This window comes from Patagioenas fasciata, chromosome 6 (genome assembly GCF_037038585.1).
Source record: "Patagioenas fasciata isolate bPatFas1 chromosome 6, bPatFas1.hap1, whole genome shotgun sequence".
Classification (NCBI taxonomy): Eukaryota; Metazoa; Chordata; class Aves; order Columbiformes; family Columbidae; genus Patagioenas; species Patagioenas fasciata.
In genome coordinates, this window is record NC_092525.1 from 39255178 (window position 1) to 39275951 (window position 20774).

At 42.8% G+C, this 20774-nt stretch overlaps 1 protein-coding gene across 1 annotated transcript in view; it reads left to right on the forward strand.

The window, feature by feature from the left end:
- Positions 1–3288: 3288 nt before the first annotated feature.
- Positions 3289–20774, forward strand: part of PLA2G4A (phospholipase A2 group IVA) — a 75178-nt gene continuing 57692 nt past the window's right edge. Inside the window, exons 1-2 of the mRNA XM_065841956.2 lie at positions 3289–3399; positions 17007–17146. Of these exons, the coding sequence (XP_065698028.2) occupies positions 17114–17146 (33 nt within the window). The 5' untranslated portion in view covers positions 3289–3399; positions 17007–17113. The remainder of the gene's footprint in view (positions 3400–17006; positions 17147–20774) is intronic.

Here is a 20774-nt window from a genome sequence, read left to right on the forward strand (position 1 = left end):
ATGAAGGTGGTTCTGTATGGAATAGCTGGGGTTTGTATGCCTGGTCAAGGAGTGTTTGTTCTGATACATTGTAAAGCGCCTGTGCTTAAAACTGATGGGAAGAAAACACTGAGTTTGTGTTAAAAAAATATCCCTTTTTGTCTGCTCAGTTGCTTGTTTGTCCTGATATGCCCAGTCTGGCTTTTCCACGGGTTGCCTCAAGTTGTGTCTGGGCTTTGACGCTCCGCAGCAGCACGGCCTCAGTCATTTGTCACAGCTGCCCTCTCAAGTCTGCTTCACAAGAGACCTCGGGCTGCTTTGTACTTCACAATTCCGCTTCCCACACCCTCTAATTTCCTCACCGCAGCTCCTGGCTCATTTCCACCGGAGAGGAGCTCATGGTCTGGGGGCTGTTGATCACTGGAGGGACATCTCACACCACAGGGTATCGTGGCACCAGCAGCAGGTCGTTGTTAGTGGGTTGAAATAATCTGAAATAAAGCAAAACAATCATGTAAGAGAGAACAGAAGGAGGTTTCTTAACCCACATCATTCAGGGATTAGTTGACGAGGCACCCCACAAAATCTTACAGGGTGAGGTGAGTAAAGAGCTGCAGTGCATGGGGAAGAACGAGAGATGGGGGAAGGCATCTGCTCAACTGGTTTTGTCATGGGGAAAAAAGAATCATAGTACACTACCCGTAATTTTCTTGAAGAAATAGGATTAATACCAAAAATAACTTTCATAGTATTACATGAAATAACGGGAACAGTCATAATGTAAAAGAAATTTTTCCATTTCTTCTTGCGTCAAAAGGAAAGAGGAATTTTTACTTGCTAGTTAGTCAGCTCCTTATCAAGAGTCTGCGTTGTTCCCTTGGACAGGGAGAAATCGGAGTCTTGCTACTCGAAACTAAGGGAGTTTGGATGGAAATACCGGAGTTCCCCGATTTGTTGGGTTTTCTGTTTATGTTTGCATGTGCTATTTGCAAAACGACAGATGGCTATAACAAGAGCTGTACTGCGGGAATGGTGTTTCGAACGCATTTAAAATGCCAAGAAAGAGGGTTGGAGCTGAAGCCTCGGTTTGCAGATAACCCTTCCTTGGCACAGCTCAGGGACAGCTTGTCAAGCCTGTGAGCTTGTGCGTGCCTGGAGCAGGACTGTAGCATGTGTAAATACTGTACATGCATCCAAATAAGAAGATTTGGGGAACTTAGAGCACAGGAAGGGCGGTCATACCCTCAGCCGTGCCAATCAATCTCCAAAGGGAAGAAAGTAACTCATTGAGAACAATCCTATTCATGCCATGGCTCCAGACCATCACCGAGCTTTTCTGACACATTTTAAATAGAGTCTTTTCTACCAAAACACGAGTTTCTGATGATTTTCAGACAGTAGTTGACGTGGAAAAAGACCCGAATAGTGACACCATTGTGGTTTTGCTGCATTTTTCTGGTTACTGCTCCCTCAAATAGGCCCCGTGAGGAAGTGGGTGAAGAGGTTGGCCACATCAAATAGGAGTTTTCTGAGCTGGCAGGCCTGGGTTTGCTCTCCAAACATAAACTCGCCTTTCTTTGCGGCAGCCCTCCCAGGACAGCACTTTCCTCCCATGCCTTTTTTCCTTACCAGACAAGGCAGAAAACCAGGTTAATGGCCAGAGTTGCTCAGCTCCTACAGTGCATCATAGCAGGAGACCAGTGAGATGATGGAGAAAATGAGGTTTCCGGCTCGCTGGCCTCTAATTGTGGCTACCAGTTTACTACACGTTAAGGCATCTTGTTAACAGAATGTGAATGCCCCTCATTTCCCCCTCATTTGTGGAAGGGAACCCTTTGGTTTTCTGTGCTTTGAGGAGCTCCTAGTTGAGTCATTTAAGCCTTTTTTTTTTCTTTTATCTCTGCTTTTTTTACAGCCACATTTTTCAAAGGAGCCATTCCCTATTTAGATGCGCAAAGCCTCAGCAAATTCTGTCATAAAACTTAAAACTGGGTATTTGGAAAGAGCTTGATGTCAATATCAAAGTGAAACTCGGTCTCGTCTTTTGGTGTCTCTAGAGAAGAACTGGCTTCTTTGAGATTTGTTTTGTTGAGGGCAGGAGTTATGGGTGAGCAAGAGCTGAGGTTCAGGCCTGTGTTAAAATACAGCAAATAATACCTCAATTTGTAAAAATACTTCAGTATATTTCAAAGCACTTCCATTTTAAATCCTTTGAAGCAAACCAGAAAAAATGTAGGAGGGCACCTTAAGGTCATCTCAAATCTTTGCAAAGGGTGAAAGTGATGGAATTAATAGAAATCACTGTGTTGCCGTTAATGAGAAGCCGGTGGCACGGTTTGAATAAGACGTGATGGGGCTGTGGTTCAGCCTAAAATGTTTGATGGTGCTGAGGTGCGCGGGGAAGCAGAAGCCTGGCAGAGAAAAGACAGCGACAAGAGGCGACTTCCATGTGTGCTTTGCGCTAAGCCTCAGGGTGGTGAAATACCGACTTGAAAGTCAGAATTTGCATTGCAGAGACTGTTCTCGCTGAGCTGAAAGGTTTATAAAGGGACACCCCGGGTGTTCCCGTGCACTGTTGGTTAGGGCTGCTGGGTCCAAACTGCCTCTTTGTTGATCCACTGTGCCGCCAATTGGGGCATCTCTGCACCATTTCATCCTGTCGCTCTCCAACTTCGATGCCTGTTTCTGTAATTCGGACCCACGGCGGGGTGAGGAAGCATTACCTGACAGTTTTGAGAGGAGATCGTGGTAAATGTTGTGTAAAACGGGCAGGATTGCCATTCCTGTCCGTAGTTCTGAGCATTTCGGGTGCTCTTGGAGCCCTGACAAACCCTGAGTGGCAGCGGCCACGGGCTGAGGCGGGACATTCACACGGGGGCCAAGCGGGACGTGGTGTGCGTATTTTTTAATTATTATTATTTTGATGCAAACTTCCATTTAGCCGTATGATAGCTATTTGACTTTTTTTTTCACTTCAACTTCATGCTTCTTGTGGAAAGGCCCCGCGGAGCCCATAGCGCTGGGGAGAGCCAGCGCTGCCCGCCCGGCCGCCGCCGCTCTCCTCAGGGCAGCGCGGGGCGCCCTTAAGGTGTCCCGCCCGCGGAGCCCGCTCGCCAGCCCGGCCGTGGCCGTGCGGGCCCCCAGAGCGGGGAAAGGCAGATAGCCATACCCACGTCGCAGCCAGCCATACCCACCCCCGAAGCGGGGAACAGCAAACAGCCATACCCACCGCCGGTGCTTTACTCCCGCAGCCACCCCGGCCGGCCGGCCGGCGCCTCACGCCTCCTTAAGAGGCGGCGGTCAGCTGACGGCTGGCGCCTCCCCCGCCGCGCCGCTGAAAAGTGCCGAGTGCCCGCAATGGGGAACGCGACCGTGCCCCGGCCCGGAGGGACGGCCGAGCCCGCGGGACCCCCGGCTACCGTAAGCGCGGTGCCTCCTTCTTTAACACGCTCGGCAGCGGGTGGGAAGGGAGGGCTGGCAGCGCGGGGGGTACCCCCGCCGTCGCGGGCAGGTGGCGGGCTGAGGCGGGGGAAGCACCCGCAGGGCGGGCAGAGGCAGCACCCGCAGGGCGGGCAGGGGCGCGGCGGTGCTGAGAGGGGCCGGCCGCCCTCTCTCTCTCTCTCTCTCTCCCCCGCGGTGGGGCTGCTGTAGTGGGGGGCTGCCGGTCAGCGGCGTGTCCCCGCGGGCGCCGCCTCAAGCACCTGCCCGCCCCGCTCCGGGCAGCGTGGCCGCCGGGGAAGGTGCGTTTGTCCGCCCGCCTCTCGGCCAGGAACGGCCGCCGTGCGCCGACTGCCCCTCGCCCCCTGGCACGTCCGCGTGTAAAACGAAGGCTTCGTGCGGTAAAAGAAAAGCAGGCAGGGGTAAAAAAGGCGTTTGCAGCGCTGGCGTGTGTCAGCGCGGCGTGTGTGCTGTGGATCGCGCTGCGCAGGGCAGGAGGGCCCGCCCAAGTCACTCAAAGCGCGTTAGTCACGGGCCGGCCCGCGGGCCGGGGGGTTCGTGCTCGCCCTGGCCCCGTGTCCTGATGTTGTTAAAAACAAGACCGGTTCTCTTTCAGTGATTTTTCCTCTCAGCTAAGTGCCTTCTAAGTGCCTGCATATTTTTCTCGGACGCTGTACTTGGTGCTGATAAGAGGACCAGCAGAATCGTGCCAGCAGCAACCAGTGGGAATGGCTTTGGCAGCCGTTTCTGTGAACCCGGCCGTGTCATTTAGTATAGTGTGTGCAATGGAGAAATGCATTTTGAAATGTATAGGGAAGTAAAACAATACATCTGCTAAGGAAAAATTGCACAAAATGTCAGTGATGGCAGCTTTTCTTTTGGTTCTGATCTAAAAAGCACTGGCTGTCAGAGTTCTCATTCGTGACTTACAGCAGGTATCTGTTACTGTACATTATTGCTATGACCACAGACTGCCATCCTGTTTGGCTAGGTTTGCACGTTCCGCTTTGGGAGCAAACTCAAACACTTCATTTGTCCAGCTGCATCATTTGGAGAAGCTGCTGCTGGGCGCTGTGATGGTTCCTGCGCTGGTGGTCACGCTTCCTCCCAGTAGCTCACTGGTGAGCACTGGTCAGTCATCTGCCCTTGAGATGCGGCTGCTGGGTTTGGAGGGCTGTGCTGGCCTATGACCCTCTGTAGAGCTGGGACACCTTGTGTCAGACCTGTGGGGACAGCTTTATTTTCTTTCTGCTGATGTAAGGTTTTGTATATACAGCATAGAGTTAAGTGATCCTCTGCAATTGTCTCTCACTCTCCACATTGTCCCTTTACAACCACCTTTCTGCGCTCTATTGTTGTGCTGTGGCAGGGGTATGTAACAGAAGAGAAACGGAAATACTTATTCTTGAATCATCCAATTTAATCTCCTCTTGCGTGGCCAGTTAATCTGCACTGGAAAAGTACAAGTTTGACTCTTGGCACCAAGTGCTGTTTATGACTTAAATTTTTCTTTTTGTCTAATTCTAAGAAAAACCAAAAAGTCTAATGCTGTTGCTTCACTAAGATTGCATGTTGATTTCATCTTAACAATGGTCAATAAAATACTTTTAAGTTATCATAAGGTGTATGTGGCAACCTTGACAGCATTGGCAGTAGAACTGAAGCCATTCTAGATAGTTGGGATCTGTGAATCAAACCAAATTAAATTAATTGACCAGCTTGGGCTGGAAAGTATCAGGGACAGAGTTGTGTAGCAGCCAGAGGAGATGTCTCCTGCCTGTACTCAGAATTCAAGCATATGAAAACTGACTATAAAATACAAAGCAAATACTTAGTTTCCTGTGGAAACTGTGCTAGTGCAACAGGTGGAAGCTCTGAGTACAGTATGGCTCATGGTCAGTGTGTGGAGCTGAGATGGGAGATTAAGTTCAAATTTGTTTTTTACCTTAAAAATACCACTGTGGATCAAAGCCTATTGGCCCTTCAGGGCAGGGAAATGACCTTGGGGGAGCAAAACTGAATTCTTGACTGTTTACTTGACATTAATGGGGAAGCCCATGTTTTGGTGGTTGCCCTAAAGGGAAGTGCATGTCAAAAATATCTGACTTACAGTCTGGAGATGATTTAAGTAATAAAATCAAGTACTTGCCACCAGCTCTGGTTGGTTCAGCTCCCAGTGAAAGCCCGGGTGACCACTCACGAGACAAATTTTAAAATTCAGTTTACAACTACTCTGTTTTGTTTCATTTACCTCTTTCTAAACAAAAGCTCCATGTAATCTGCAGAGGGATTTCTCTTTGATTTCATGGGCGGTGGCAGCAGAATTGGCTCTCATCTTCTCCAGAGGTGCTGAACTTTCCCCTGTGTGGTGGCCCTTCCTCAGTGATATAACAGAGTCTTTCTCACTACTCTGAAAAACAAATCCCAGAAACCTTAGTAATGGAAATGATCTCATCACTGCCCTAGGTTATAACAACGCAATGTAGTAACAGAATACTTGCAGAAGAACTCTCTCTTTTTTTTTTTTTTTTTAAGAAAAAGCACACCCTGGTATTCAGACTTCCCTGAGGGTTTTCGTTTACTGTTTACCTCAGAGACATGATACAAATTTCCTGAATGTACCAATTTCCAGTAGCCTGTGGAATGTCTGGAGCAGTGTTACTCAGCCCCTGGTGCAGGGATGAGAGGGCAACTCTAGGACATGTGAAAGTGGTCCACAAAGCGCCAAGAAGCCCCAAAGGTGATTTTTAAACAGGTTGTGGGGAAAGTAAAAGTGACTAATTAATATTTAGACTTCAGTCTAGTTTTTTTTTTAAAGTGGAAAATAGCAATACTACTTGAGAGAATTGTTGGACCTTCCTTAGAAAGATCAATTAGTTCTTCAGTGTGAAAGTATAGTATAGAATGATAGCATTTCTATAAAAAAATAAGACCACAGTGTTGGTGAAGGGAAAAATATCAGACAAATATTGATAGGTGATGGGGAAAGCTGCTGTGTGAGTTGCTCAGACTCTTCAAGTGATCCCTGGAGGAGAAACAGGATGAAATTAATATGATCTTAAAGTGGATGCCCAACAGGCTACATAATTAATGTGCTAGAAGTGCTTCTTTCTCTCTACTAGCCAAGCACAGATGAAGACATCTACATGGTAGGAGTTTGAGGTGAAAAGCTTCCATGTACACAACTTCAGAACTACACATCTGTAACATTTGTGTTTTTTGTGGTCATCTGATAGTAAAACCATTGAACTGACTCATCTTTGATACTTATCAAATATTTTTCCTTAAAATGATCTCAGTATAACTCAGTACAACTTTTATTTCTTTTCCTACTGGTATTATCAGACAGTTACAGCAGTGCTTCTATCCATAGCCAAGATCTGTAGGAATGTGCAGTTTTATAACAAATTGTATATTTACAGTTATTAAAGTTATATATTTATTTGTACACACACGTTATAATAACATCTGTACAAATATGTATTTATTATAATAAGTGGCAGTCACAGCCCCCAAGGGTTTGCATTTTAGATGATGTGTGAGGAACAAGAGTGATACGTGGAATGTTGGGGTAGATGAAGATGATGGAATAAGATCTGGCTTTCGGGAAACCTTAGGTTAAGTGTGGAGGGTTTATATAATATATATATGATATTTTTTCCCCCCTCTCAATTAGCATGTCTGTGTCTCCAGGATATAGACTGTAATGGCACTTGACTCCTAGAACTGTATTTCTCATGCATTTAACTTACTGTGTTACCAACTGGATGCTAAAAAGAAATGCCCCAAAATAGAGCATTCATTTTGGACTGTTCCAATTCCTGTTAATATCCTCAGGAAAACAAGCAACACTCCTGGGCAATTGTTGTACCAGGGAGGGAGAAGCTTTTGCTGTGGCCTGGGCCATTATTTGCATGCTCTGTCAGAAGAATCGTGCCTTTGTACTCAATATGCAAAGCTGTAATTCTATGCAAAATCAGCAGCTGCTACCTAACACTGCAATCTTGTTAGGAAATGAAAAAAAACAAACAAACAAACAGAACAAATAATTTTGGGGATAAGCTGATTGTGTAGACCCTCGGAATGTAACTAATCAGAAATTTCCTGGTTGTTAATCTTATGTATCATCTTTTAAAAATAACCTATAATAGAGAACTGTAAAAGATAATGCACTTTTGAGGCACTTCTAATCTTGAAAGATTCAGAGATATGTATGCCTGCTTAGATGAACATCTGCAATAATGATCCTATCTCGGCCTAGGCAATTTCTATAAAATAACTGTTCTTACACTGCTGTTTTGTTTGAATCCTTTCTCCTCTCCATCCAAAGAGTTGATAACGAGTTTCTAACTATAGCACTAAGCTCAACACCCTTTCCTCTTTCTATAAAGGTGTGAATCTGCTAAGTTTTCACAGCCATGGTTGTTTGTGACTGTTGTCTTATGTGGTAAAGTATATATTTTTCACGTAATGAAAACCCTGCAGCTATGAAACAAGGATGGTGATAGTGAAAAATCTCCAGACAGATGAGAATAGCAGCTGGTGCAACAACAGGAAGATGCTAGAAAGCAAGTTGGGGCTTTTCTTATATCCACTTTGTTTGTATGTGTTTGTGTGTGTTCAGTGATGATACCTACAGACTATTTTTTCCAAGTAGCGAAGGTTCCTGTAGGAAGTTGGTGTGATGTCTGTGCTGACATTTCTGATTTCAAAATCTTCAAAATTCCTGCATCTCTCTGGCACTTTCTAGTTTGAATAGCATGTGCTCACACAGACCTTCTTGGTTAAGTGACTGATAACATTTAACTGTGGCGTACTTCCAAGTATTATTGTTATACTTAAATTCCTTTTTCCAAGAATCCCAAATGTATTAATTTAACGAGCTCTTCAACTCTCCTGTGGCCTAGTGAATACAGCTTTAATTTTGATAAGGGTGTTGTTGAAATGAAATAGCTTCTTGCCAGCCATTTAAGTCAAATCTGGATCAAAACCATGTATCAAAACCTGAAACCATGTCTCACCTTTGACATTATCCCCTCTCAAATCCACAGTGTGTGAAAAAAATGACCACTATAATTATGGTGATTTTTATGGTGACCTGGCCACATACAGCTTGGCTGTCTTGAATTAACTTCAGTTTTGAGTATAGACGGGATAAACTCTCCCCAAAAGAGTTTCACTAAAACTGATGTAGTTCTCTAACAGCAGCTTTTTGCTTTGGCAAATTGACATTTTTCTACACAAAAACTCCTGTTGAAAAGTGCGTGGACATTTCCACCGCGTGTTGCTCTGTCCTGTGATGTGTGGCAGTAATTTACAGAGCAGGCACACGAACTGTGGTTTAATATGCTGAAAGCTGGAGTTGCCAAGGGAGGTGGTAAGTCCTTGGTGTCTTAAGAAATAGGTAAATTAAAAGCTTAGACAATTTGGTAAGAGAGTAGTCATAGTTCATTGAAGTTTTGCCGAACTTTCTCTGGCTGACCAATGCTCCATGCCTCGTGAAAGTCCCCCTTGTGTCCCTAATTTTGCAAAGCTGTTTTAACAAGGGAATATGTAAATGTAGAGTTTCTTCCTGACTTTGGTTGCTGTCTGTTTACTTCTTGAGTCATGTTTTGTGGCCCCTTAGTGAATTGGATTGTTTGTATCACATTCCTGAAGGCCGCATTTCAGGGTTGGGTAGCTGGCGGTTACTGCTTTTCGGTTAGTTTTGTCATTTTTGTTTGCTTTGTGTAACCATTGGTGTGTAGCCTTTTGGTGCTGGTAGAATCAGATTACAGTAAGGTTTGACGTGTCTTCTTGCTTATGATAAATGGAGAAATTTCCAATAGTTATATTAGGCTAAAACTGAAAATAACATTTTGATTTATCTCCAAAGCCTTTGTTGTTAGTATTGTGCATTCATTAATAGTGGCTTAGACCCTTCCCCTCATCCTCCCTGGGGCTTGGCTGCGGTGTAGTGTGGTAGTGCTTGAGGTAGTTGTCTGAAAATAAAGTGTCACCTGATTCAAAGCTTTCTTCCTAAATCAGCGGAGAAGTTGCACTGAGGCTCTTGGCATTTTTTGCTGTTGTTACTCTGAAGTCATCTGAAATGGTGGAGCAGAAAACTCAAAGCATTCTGCTGCTGTAGCCCCAGGAAAAGAGGTGCTTGTTGGCTGAGATGCCCAGAGAGCTCCAGAGAAGCTGTGAGAGGCACGGTATGGAAAGGGAAGCTGAGCAAGGAAGGCAAGCTCCTGCAGAGGAGCCACAACATCTTGTGTGAGTTTGTAGAGAAAATCAAAAGCCCTCGGTATGTACTTTGGCAGTTTAAGTTTGGCTTCTAACACAACTGGTCACTCGTGATGGTTGGTTTGCTTTTGGTAACTGCTCAGATCATGGAGTGAAGATCTTGTTCTGCCCCAGCTGCTTGGGTTTGTGGGGATGCTGGGGGTAAGATAGCAGATCAGTCCACAGGCACTTTCTGTTGCGAAAGCATCCCACCACAGACTTCTCAGGAAAATGGCTAGGGCACTTGGACTAACCTGCTAGGTCTAGCATAGATCTAGTAAATCAGTTGATTATAAAATTATTTCTATGTGAAATATACAATGAAAGATTTCTTTGCATAAATTTACCACTTAGTTTTTCCCCTCAAGAATATATCATAGAATGATGGTTTAGTTTGGGTTGAAGGGCCCTTCCCAGCTCCCCCAGTGCCACCCCTGCTATGAGCAGGGACATCTTCACCAGCTCAGGTGAACAATTTCTTCCTCATGTCTGGCCCAAATCTCCCTCCTTTAGTTGAAAACCGTCACCCCATATGCAGTAGGAATGTCTATATTTGCTTGTGTGTCTGTCTGCTTGTGTGTAAAACATATGTTTATGTTACTTACTCAAACTCCAGCTTGGAAATAGTCATAAAATATTTCCATATAAATTTTCCTCGCATCATTTAAAAGAGGCTGAAAAATCCCTGCGTCAGAAGCTTATTCATGATTAGTTTTACTAGAAAGTCCTGACAAATTTCCTTGTTTCACTCTAACCGCTTTGTCATGCTTTTGAAGTTATGACCAAAGGAAGTGCGGCACAATTGTCCCCTTCATTGCATACGGTGACCAGAGCTCATATTTTGAGGAAAGAGTCCAAAACCAGAACACGAAAGTTGTAACGTTGAGTCACGTTGTACAGACACGGTGAGGTAAGATGATGAAACAACCTCATGTGTGCGGTCCTTTCTCCATCCCGCAGCGCCAGCGTGACAGTCGCCCGCGTTGCGTGTGCCGGCTGGTGTTACAGTTTGTGCTGAAACGCCAGGAAATTCAGAAGAAAAGAGCAGCTTGGATAACTTGCTAGTTGAATTGAAAAAGAATTAAAATATATATTGAAAGGAAATGCTTTCCTGAGCAGAAGCCAGCTGTTAATTTTACCAGCTCCTTGAATGTTTAGCTGTTACTGTGGTTGTCCATGTGTAACCACTGCATAACTGTAATGCTGAAGGATTGCCATCTGCAATTGAAGCCTGAAAGGATCAGCAGCTTTGCATACTTGTCACTTTCTCAAAAATTCAATCATAAATACTTAAATAAAAACTTATCCTAACACTTTCCTTAAAGTTTTTCATTTTAAACCATCCCTATTTCACAGCAGGGAAGCAAAAGAAGGTGTAGATAAGTTAAAGATACATGAGCCAAACTCTTGTTATTTTAATAATCTTTAAAAGGTATTGGCCTAGAAATATCAAGAAGTTGGATGGCATCCCTGTTGTCACCAAGGAGAGTGAGGGATTTGGATTAAGCCCTTTGGAGTGTAATTCTGGTGCTCTAAAGCATTCAACACCAGTTCTTTCCGTGGTACCAGTGAGGGTTTTTAAGGGTGTACCTGGAAGGTTTTAAAGGAGGTTCCTGGAGGCTTTGTCAGCTCTTGACCAGCATGGTGAGGAAAATGGAAACTTTTGACAAAGATCCAGGTATGAATGAGATGCAGGGGAGTTGGTTTTGTTTTGGTTTTCCCTTCACCCAAGTTTTAAAGGAATATGTTCAAAAAACAACTCTGTCCGGTCAAGGTATTGCACTTGCCATGTATGTCACTTAATTTTAGAAGTTATTATTTAAGTGTTTGCATCTTTGGCATCACTTTTAAACCTCCCCCTGGGATTAAGGCTTTTCCATTTTGGAGAGCCTGGCTGGACATCTCAACTATGCTGAGTCCTTGGGGTACCCAGTAGTTTGAAATGTGAGGTTTTCCTTATCTGCTGCCTTAAATTTGACTTCCAGAAGTGAGAACACCCTTAGATGAGTATAATATATAAACAGTTTATTTGCAGAGTAGCTGAATTCTGAAATCCTAATGTACAGGACTGCTGGTCATATTTTAATCTTGCTTTTTTATTAATTAGTATGCATATAACAGCCTTCATAGATGATCTTGAAATGATTCAAATAATAGGTGGACTTGACTGGTATATTGTCAAGTTTTTCTGGGGAATATACCCTAATAAATCTTCTTTTTCACGGAACTTCCATTGGATTTTTCACATTCTTCTTGGTATTTTGGCCTTCTTGCTGGAAAAACGGAGCTAGCTGGTTCCCATATAAGCTGATCTACACAGCAGGGATTACTAATGTGCTGCTTGAGGTTTTTTGACATATTTTTAGACTCTGCCATCTAAACTATCTGTATTGTGGCTTGGTTTGCTATAGAAAAACACAGTGATCTTTGCCATTTTTCAAGAATGTACTTGGAGTCCCTCTACTGAGGCTGTTTCTTATTCTAGTGCAATTTCAATTGAAGTAAAATACAGGATATTGGGGAATAAAGGTATTAGCTCAAGTAACAGTGTCATTCTCAGAACAAATTAACTCCTTACTTTGAATTTACGCACTTCCGCTTTCTGGTGTTTCTGTAAGTTGGCCAGACAGTAAAATCAAGTCTGATGCCATGGCTTTTTTTGTAACCTCTCGCAAACCGTTGGGGTGAGTGTTTCTAGTTAACTCTCCTGTGTGTAAGCAGTATAACTAAGATAAACCATGGTGCCCTGAATCAGCTGCCTCTCCAGGCCTGTAGTTAAGTGCTCATGGTGACAATACGACGCTTGGCTGGGTAGGAAGCGTTCTGGGGAATTCCATGAGCGACATGAAATAGGTGCGGGTGTTCAGGCAGAAATGCTTCTTGAGTATTTCTGTTGGTACGGGCACTGCTTGCAAAATGTAAGAGAGGGAACTTCTTTTGTTTTTGGTTTTTCTTTCTCTTGAATGAAGTCCAGCTCAATTAAATTGATTACGGGAGCACATCTGATTTCCCCTGACTCACCAAGCCTTGCCTCCGGTTACAGGAGGTGACTGACATGTGTTTCTCCAGCAGCTGCTGGGCAGCCGTATGATTATTTTACCACCTCTGTCTTCCTTGGTTTTAGGCTGTAAAGTAACCACCAGCACTAGATAAGGTGTAAGTTTACCTTGCTCAAGATTTCTGTGCCATTTCCAGAGTTTCAGCCCTGCTAGGCTGTTCTATAATGCTCCTTCCATTGAAAGGAAATCTTAATTATGCTGTGTCATTTTAGTTTCAGTAATTGCTTTCAACCTGACAGGTCATCTTTCAGAAAGAGGTTCACAGTCTCTTTCATTTGTTACGTCCTCTTTAGCAGGAAGTCAAATGTGGTTTCTCAATCTTAAAATCTCCTGTCTAACTATTTTTGCCTTGTCAACTTCCTTGCCGAACTTCACCCCGGAGCATCCTCCAAAAATGTGGCACAAAGGTCGAGCTTTTGGCTTTTCTACTTGGAATCCTTCCTTCTACCCGTGCTCCCTTAGCAAGGCATGGGAAGAACAGTTGTTGCATGTCAGCAAAGCAAATACTTTCAAATTTGTAATGAAAATGGAGTGATGGGTGCTCTCCGCAGGGCAAGAGGTAAACCTTCTTGTGTGGGAAGACCTAAATTGAGAAATAACATTACAGTGATTTTCCAGGATGCTGGGCAAAATCATGTAGAAACAGATTATTTGTTAGTTCTGTTATACAATCGCAGGATCAATCTGTAACCAAATAAAAATCTGTAATCTGATGTGATAAAAATGGCCGGTGACATTCATACCAAAAGCCTGAGTCGATTCTTAGCTTATTCTGTAACCTTACTCTTATCATATTAGATTGAGCATTAATGACTGTACTGGTGACTCGCAATTATTCACTCACTTCTTAATTGTCTGTGTCTTTAATTTTTAATAAGAATTGACCAGCTTAGTATAAACAGTCTCCCTCTGATTTTTCTTACAATATTGAGGATGTATTACGGTGGTGATATTTACACTGTTCTGCTTTACTCATTTTCAGGAGCTTTTCCGTTCAGAGAGACCAACTGTGGAGTAAGTTCATACTCAGCATGAATAGGAAAATCTCATTATTCTTCTTTTCCTTTGTCCTCGACATATCCTGTGAAACAGAGTTATCTCTAGGAATTTACTGGATCAACACTGAGAAGGCAAACGTTCCAGTAATAATCTCTGTCCTTGTGTGTGAACTTTTTTCTGGAATTGCTTTGTTATTGTCGGTCTTTAGAGACAATAATCCCATTTCACTCCGTCACCTCAAGTGAAAATGAACTAAGATTGCAGAAGAGTCTCGATTTAAACAGCGAAACACCTTTCCATTAATAGCTTGTTACTTTTGATGTCTGAAACTGTGCCTAATAATTAAATGCCCTTGGGCTGACAAAAGTAGAGTTCGTTTATGGGTGAGATTTAGGAATTCAGCAGCTGTCTCTGTATTACACGACTGAGCTAAACTGTGGGCTGTTCCACAGTTCGCTATGGTGTTCTGTAAACTTGGGACAATTTGTCAATAAAACACCACGGAGTATATTGTCAGTTAGTCTGGCCAGCTGAGTTAACTGGTGATCCTGTATGTATTGACAGAATTGATGCTGGCGTTGCCACAGAGGTGCCAGAATGGGTCAGGTCACAGACCATGCGATACCAGCAGATACCAGGGAACCAAAACAAGACATGCTTATGATAGAAAAGTGTCCTTGAAGATCTGCTCAGAGGCACAGCTTCCCCTGCAATCCAAGCGTTGGTCTGGCACCAGCTTCAGCTCGAGTTTCTTTGTATGCACTTGAGATGCAGTCCTTAATTAGCTGATGATTTTTGCATTAGGCTTTGTGGGCTGGAAAGTGCGTAGAGGTGGCATTAAGGGAGATAATTTTAGGTTCATGGCTCTATTTGCTGCAGATGTTTGAATTAAGTGTTCTTCAAGCCTTTGTGGCTCTTGATAAGTGCAATAGGCAGCTTGTCTTAGTGTTGTGTTTTGGCTCCTCTGCCACACTGAAATTTTAGATCTAGAAATATATTGGTGTGCTTAACCCAAACTCCACTGATAATGTACTGCAAGCTTGCAAAGGGTGTGCTGTCATTATGTTAGGGTCAAGTAACTGATTGGAATTAAACCCACTGTAAAGGACGTAAGTGTTCAAGTCACTTAAACATAAATGTCTACTACTTCAGATGTCCTGCTGGCATCTGGCAGAGCATTTTCTCAATATTCAGTGACTCTGCCTGTATGTCCTTAGCTTGCAGTTTGTGTGTGTGATCCAGCTGTTAATTACGTGATTGCATATCTATCTGTCTGCATGATCCTTGCCTCGTTCAACATGCAGGACAGCCGGCGCTCGGGGATTCATTAGGGCTCTGTAGTCAAAGAGACTCTTGTTTGCAGGATCACAAATGTGTTTCCTGCGGACGTGGAGACAAATGAGGTGGGGGCGATCGCGGAAGAGAGGGTGATCTCATGTCTCAGCCAGTCGACCACTGGAGTGATTATCTGGAGAACTGGAACTCTGCCTCCAAGACACTGGACAAATAACTCAAATTAGGCTTCTCATCCTAGGCCTAACCCATTTTCTTATTTCTGCAGATAAAGCAGTATCCTCAGGCTTAGTTTCATGTGATTTCTCAAAACAAGCAGAGGAACTGACTGCGCAGTTAGGGGGAAACAGTGTATTTGCTGGTTTGCAACTTAAATTTCCTCTTCATTACAGTGACTGGATAACCGCACTGTTCCCTTTTTTGATTGCCTTTGATGTTGGCAATATTTCCTCAAAAACTGATACAGCAGGGCTTGTTTACCAAGGTTCTCCAATGTCATACTTTAAACAGGACACAAGGTAGAATAAATCTGAATGTAAGAAGCCAGCTATACAATATGTCTGTAAACACAATGCTACTTCCCTTCTATCTACCTGTTTACACCACTACTGGGTTTGGCTAATAAAATTTTAATACAAATAAATATTTGCAGTTATTATTACAGTAGGAGAAATAATGGCAGGTTGGAGATCTTCCTTTACATCTGAAAAGCCACTTGCTTTCTGTGACAAAGGTGGCACTGAGCTGCCTTGAATGAAAACTATGAACTGAATGTATGTTCAAGTCCTTCTTATTCAGACTTCCTCAGATAAAAACTAATAAATAAGCCCGGGGTAATTTCTAGCCTCAAGCTATTGTTAGGGTTGGGAGGATCAAAGAAGGGATATTGTAATGTTCTAGTGATCATAACGAAACAAAATTTTAATGGAAATACCTGCACATAATTGCACAAGAGCAAGGGTTTTGGGAGTGACATATGGCATCATTCTTGAGGGCTTATTCAAAATTGGGGGATCAGGAATCGTTTCCTTGAGACCAAACCCGCACATGGTGCTTTTTGTCTTTTCACTCTGGAGCTTCTGCTGATGGTTCAGGTCTGACTGTGGTCCAGCTGTATCTGAGAACAGGTCCTGTCCAGCAGTTTCCATGGGTCTTTAGAGATGCAGAAAGGAATGATCTTTCTTAATAAGTTTTACTTTGGTGGTTGGAAACCGTTCTGCAGTTTAAGTCCCCTGAATTGAGTAGAAACCCTCACAAAGTGTTCAGAAAACAGTGAGCTGTGTATAAATCCTGGCCTCTGGTTTGCAGTTTGCCCACCGAAGGCTCTCCTGGCTCTGTGTGGATGACCGGGGGGGGTTACCCACAGCTTGGGCTGGAATTCCCTTCCTATGTTGCAGAGGGTACTAAGTGCTGCTCATTTATGGCTTTTCAGTTCTAAACTTCACATTCCTTGGTATGAATGCAGGACGTATCCATGTACCTCACCTTGTGTGGGAAGGGGATACAAAAAGGAGCTTCATCTCTGTCCTTTTCTCACCATGTTAGCATGGGAACCAAGAATTTATCACTACAGTAAAAAGGCTGAACACCGTATTAATTTTTTTAACTAATGTAATGCATGGAAGCGTATACATTTGATTGTATGTAATAGATAAACGAAAGAATGAAGCAATTATATTTATCTGTGGAGCTGCTAGAAACACTTGAATGACTGGAATTCAAGATATTTAGTTCATACTCTTACCCTGTGGTAGAGGATATAAGCACAATAAATTTCTCTAGTTCAGGCAAGTAAATAGCTATACCTCTATAACTTATATGAAATTAAGTTCTTGGTAAACAAAAGAAGTGTGGGAACCTCCCTAAAGTGGAGGGACTAATTTGCTCTGTTACAAAAGATAGTTTAAAAGGAACATAGAAGTTTTTACTCTGTGATTCTATGATTCTCATTGTATTTTTTACTTTGTTTAACAGTTAAAGGATCCGTCATACTGAACTCTGCTTTGAAAAACTGAGAAGCCTCTTCTGTGTAGAATTGAAAGAGACATTAGACAGTTGTCTGAAGAAAAATTAAGGCAAAAATGTCCATCATAGATCCCTATCAACACATTGTGGTAAGTGGTTTGAATCTTCTGTGTATACCGTCTTGTATACTATTTGTCTTGTATAATGTATCCTGTTAGAAGTTACTCTGAGTACGCAGCATTAGAGTTTTTGTTAATTCCTTAAAGAAGTGGTAAGTGTGGTTAGAGCAAACTCCTTCAGAAATGTATTTGAATGGAATTTGGGACATTCAAGTTAGGTTTTCAAGAGCATGTCGTGGCTTGGAGTGTAGTTGCTCATGTGTAAGTCACAATGGAATCCGGGCTCCTAACAGCCTCATGGGTGCGATGTCGTGGGGTTTCGTTATAAAGGACTTGCCTGTTCAAAGCGTTTCCTCAAAGTGCCTGGAGTTGACTATTTCATACAAGCTCTTCCACACGCTGTTTGTCAAACTGTAGCCTACAACAGTAAAATCATATGTTTAGCTCTCTCCTTATGGCATAGTCTGTTTTTTGTACAATTCTACTTGCCGAATAATTATTTTTTTCCCCTTTTTGTTGTTGTAGATAAAGGGATAAGTTGGCAATTTTTGCAAATTTAGATCTTGAACTAGCGTGTGTCAGTGGTGTTGATTCAAAGAGAATCTTTGGAGTATAGCCTCCAAATTCTAGGTGAAGGTCCGTGTTCCATGCCACTCAACTACACAGCTGCCAAGAGCTCCTGCTCCCTCCTTCCCTCTTTGTTCCAGCATTATTGCTGTGTCTGTTGTACCAGCCATCAAACCATGGGACTGGAGCGAGTGCAAGGGAAGGGGACAACATGTGAGCACAAACCTGTGAAGCAGAAAGCAGGGGTGAGGGACGAAAAACTTCCCTTTGTATGGCAAGGCAGTGGAGCGGCTCAGCAGCTCATTTGGCGCTGGCTGCCGGCTGTAATATTCACATGTATCTTTGCAGTGACTTTCCAAAGTAAACACTGAAATGGCAATTCCTCCTCAAGCCAAAGTCTTGAAACAAGCTGGGTGTGTTCGTATCAAGCCCTTTTCGTAACAGTCCCAGAATCTCACGGCAGGAAAAGTGATATGTGCTCGGAGGTAGTTACCATAAGCTTATAGTGTTGAACTTTTTGCGTTGCTAAAAATACAGCGTGTGCTTCCTTGAAATGATCTCTTATCAATTCTGCGGTTTCTACCCCACACAGTCACATCCTTCACATGAGTTTGCAGCCAGCAGATGTCAAACTCGTGTTTTACTCGCTCTGTAGTTCCATGAGCGCTGCTGTGAAGACGAATTTGGGGTTGATGTCTGTGTTTAATGCTGCGAGAATAAAACATTAACTCCTTTCTGCATCAGCACCCTCTCCTGGATGAAATGCTGGAACCAGTCTGTACCTTTATGGAAGAGCGAGGCACTCAGTTGTATTTCATCAAATCATTCATAGAAGATCTTTTTATATACAGATGTGTATTCCATAATGAGCAAAACACAATGTTAGAAATAGATGTAGTTACAGTCCTGAACTGCTACTCTAGGAATGCTGCTGATGCAGGAAGGGAGAGAGCTGATCCTATAATTGCTTGAAAAGTGAATGGACATCCATGAGGTTTCCTAATTGAAACATTGAAATTGTATGGAAAGTTTTATGAAAATTTATAGCAGTCAAGGTAGCAGGTTCATATCAGTGCAAAAATTTAGAATTTTTAATATTTGACATTAAAAGACTCAAAATAATTCTGCATTTTCCAGCAGCCCTTCTGTTAACTATGATTTGTTTTCCAATTCACAAAGTTACTGCAGGTACAGACAGAACCGACTGTTCCAAAATGCTTTTTAGATTTGGAGAATAAAGAGTTCAAGTGTGTAATAAATCTTCAGTTACACTGATATGGGGGATAACTATTATAACAATGGGAAGAATCACTTCAAGATAAAATTTGTGTGTGTAAGCACAGATGTTTATCATAATTTTAATACTCTGTGGAAGGCGAACATGGATTTTATGAAAAGCTGTAACTTAAGAAAACAGGCAGACATTTTCATTTCTCTACCCAGTCATCAGCTCAAGTGTACTTAATGCCAAGGAAGTAAAAGTAATACACAATTACACAATTTATCTATACCAGAGCTTCCTGAGGGGTGTTTTGTGTGCGACTATATCTCCTGATTGAGTTACCTTTTGTGACTCAGCATTCTGGGATAGGAAATATGTTACATTCAATGCATGCAAATCCCAGCAAGCACGGAAAGTTTGTGGGTAAAACCTGATTGTGTTACAGGAGATCTTGGCGTGTTCTTCTGTTTCCCAGTCCCGAAGTGGGAAGGTGATGGTGTTTGCATACATGCAAATGCAGTAATATGTAAAACGGAGGAAATCGGATAATGAGGGAAATTTTACTGGAAGGAAAAAGAGCAAAAGTGGGAGGGGAACAAAGGAGAAAGGAGGAGGAGTTAGAAGAGCTGTGGTGTGAGAACAGGACATCTTGAACCATGAGGAGCCTTGGGAAAACTTGTGGGTGGATCTACAAGGGGTGGATGGAACCCACAGAGTCAATACTGCCCACAGGAGTTCCCATAATGCAGAAAATCCATGTTCAGAGAGGGCATATTGGAAACTTTTAAAATCTCCTTTGTTTTCTAAATCTATGGGGAAATAGGAAGTGAAATGAAGCGCATATGTCAAGCTAGGTCACTGTGGGATGACAAGATTTAGTTTTCTGAGTTGATGATGAGCTTTTGAAACCTTCAACCTGGCTTAGATTTTTAAAGGTATGCAGGTGTTGCTCCACTCACTGTTGCAATGTTTAAGTGATTTATATAATACCATCGTCTCTTTTTCAGAAGTGATTGAGGAGTTGGCAATGTACAGATGTTTATCAAGACTTACGGTGAACATAAGTCACTTTAGAAAATGCAGCTTAGTCATCTATAAAGCAAGGGCTGGATTTAGGGAGATATTTAGAGTCAGAGTTTGTGTGGTATTTGCAGTGGATGTCTGAATTCTGTAGAACTCACTCTTCTGAAAAACTAACCAAGAAATGCTTCTGAAAGTTGTGTTGGCTGTTAATATAGACGTTTAGGCCTCTTAATACCCTTAGAAACTGGATCCTAAGTGGAAAATTGCCTTAATTTCCGATTGCACTTAAGTTGCATGAAAAACATTTGTTTTGGGGGTAAGAAAAGATCTAGACTTGTGAGCTTCCTGTGTTTCTCTGTGTATTTTTTCAACTAAGAGGGAGATAAATTATTTTAGTACCATTCTGCTGCAAATTTCTTCCAAACATGTGATTATGGCCAAATATTAACTCCGTAATTATAAGCTTCAGTATATTATTTTGGGTGAGGCGTAGGGGAATAAGATAATATTTTTGTTTTGCAAGACCTCTGTGTGCTTGCACTCATTTCAGAGGATACCAGATCTTAAGCCAGACTTAACTCCCTTGGCAGAACAACAGCTGGAGTGACGGGGTTTGCTGCTTAAGGCAATAAAAAGCAATTCTCGTGGTAGTACTAGGAAAACAGTTATGGACTTGATAATAGAGAGCAGTGATGATCTCTGTGCTGCTGTAATGAGAATACACTAATAACTGGTGGTTTGAAGGGGTAGGCATTTTATTTAAGCTTGTGAGAGTCAACAGTAGGACAAGGGGATGCAAGAAAATTACAGCAGTGCTTTTTGTCAGCAAGCGTCTTATTGCATCCT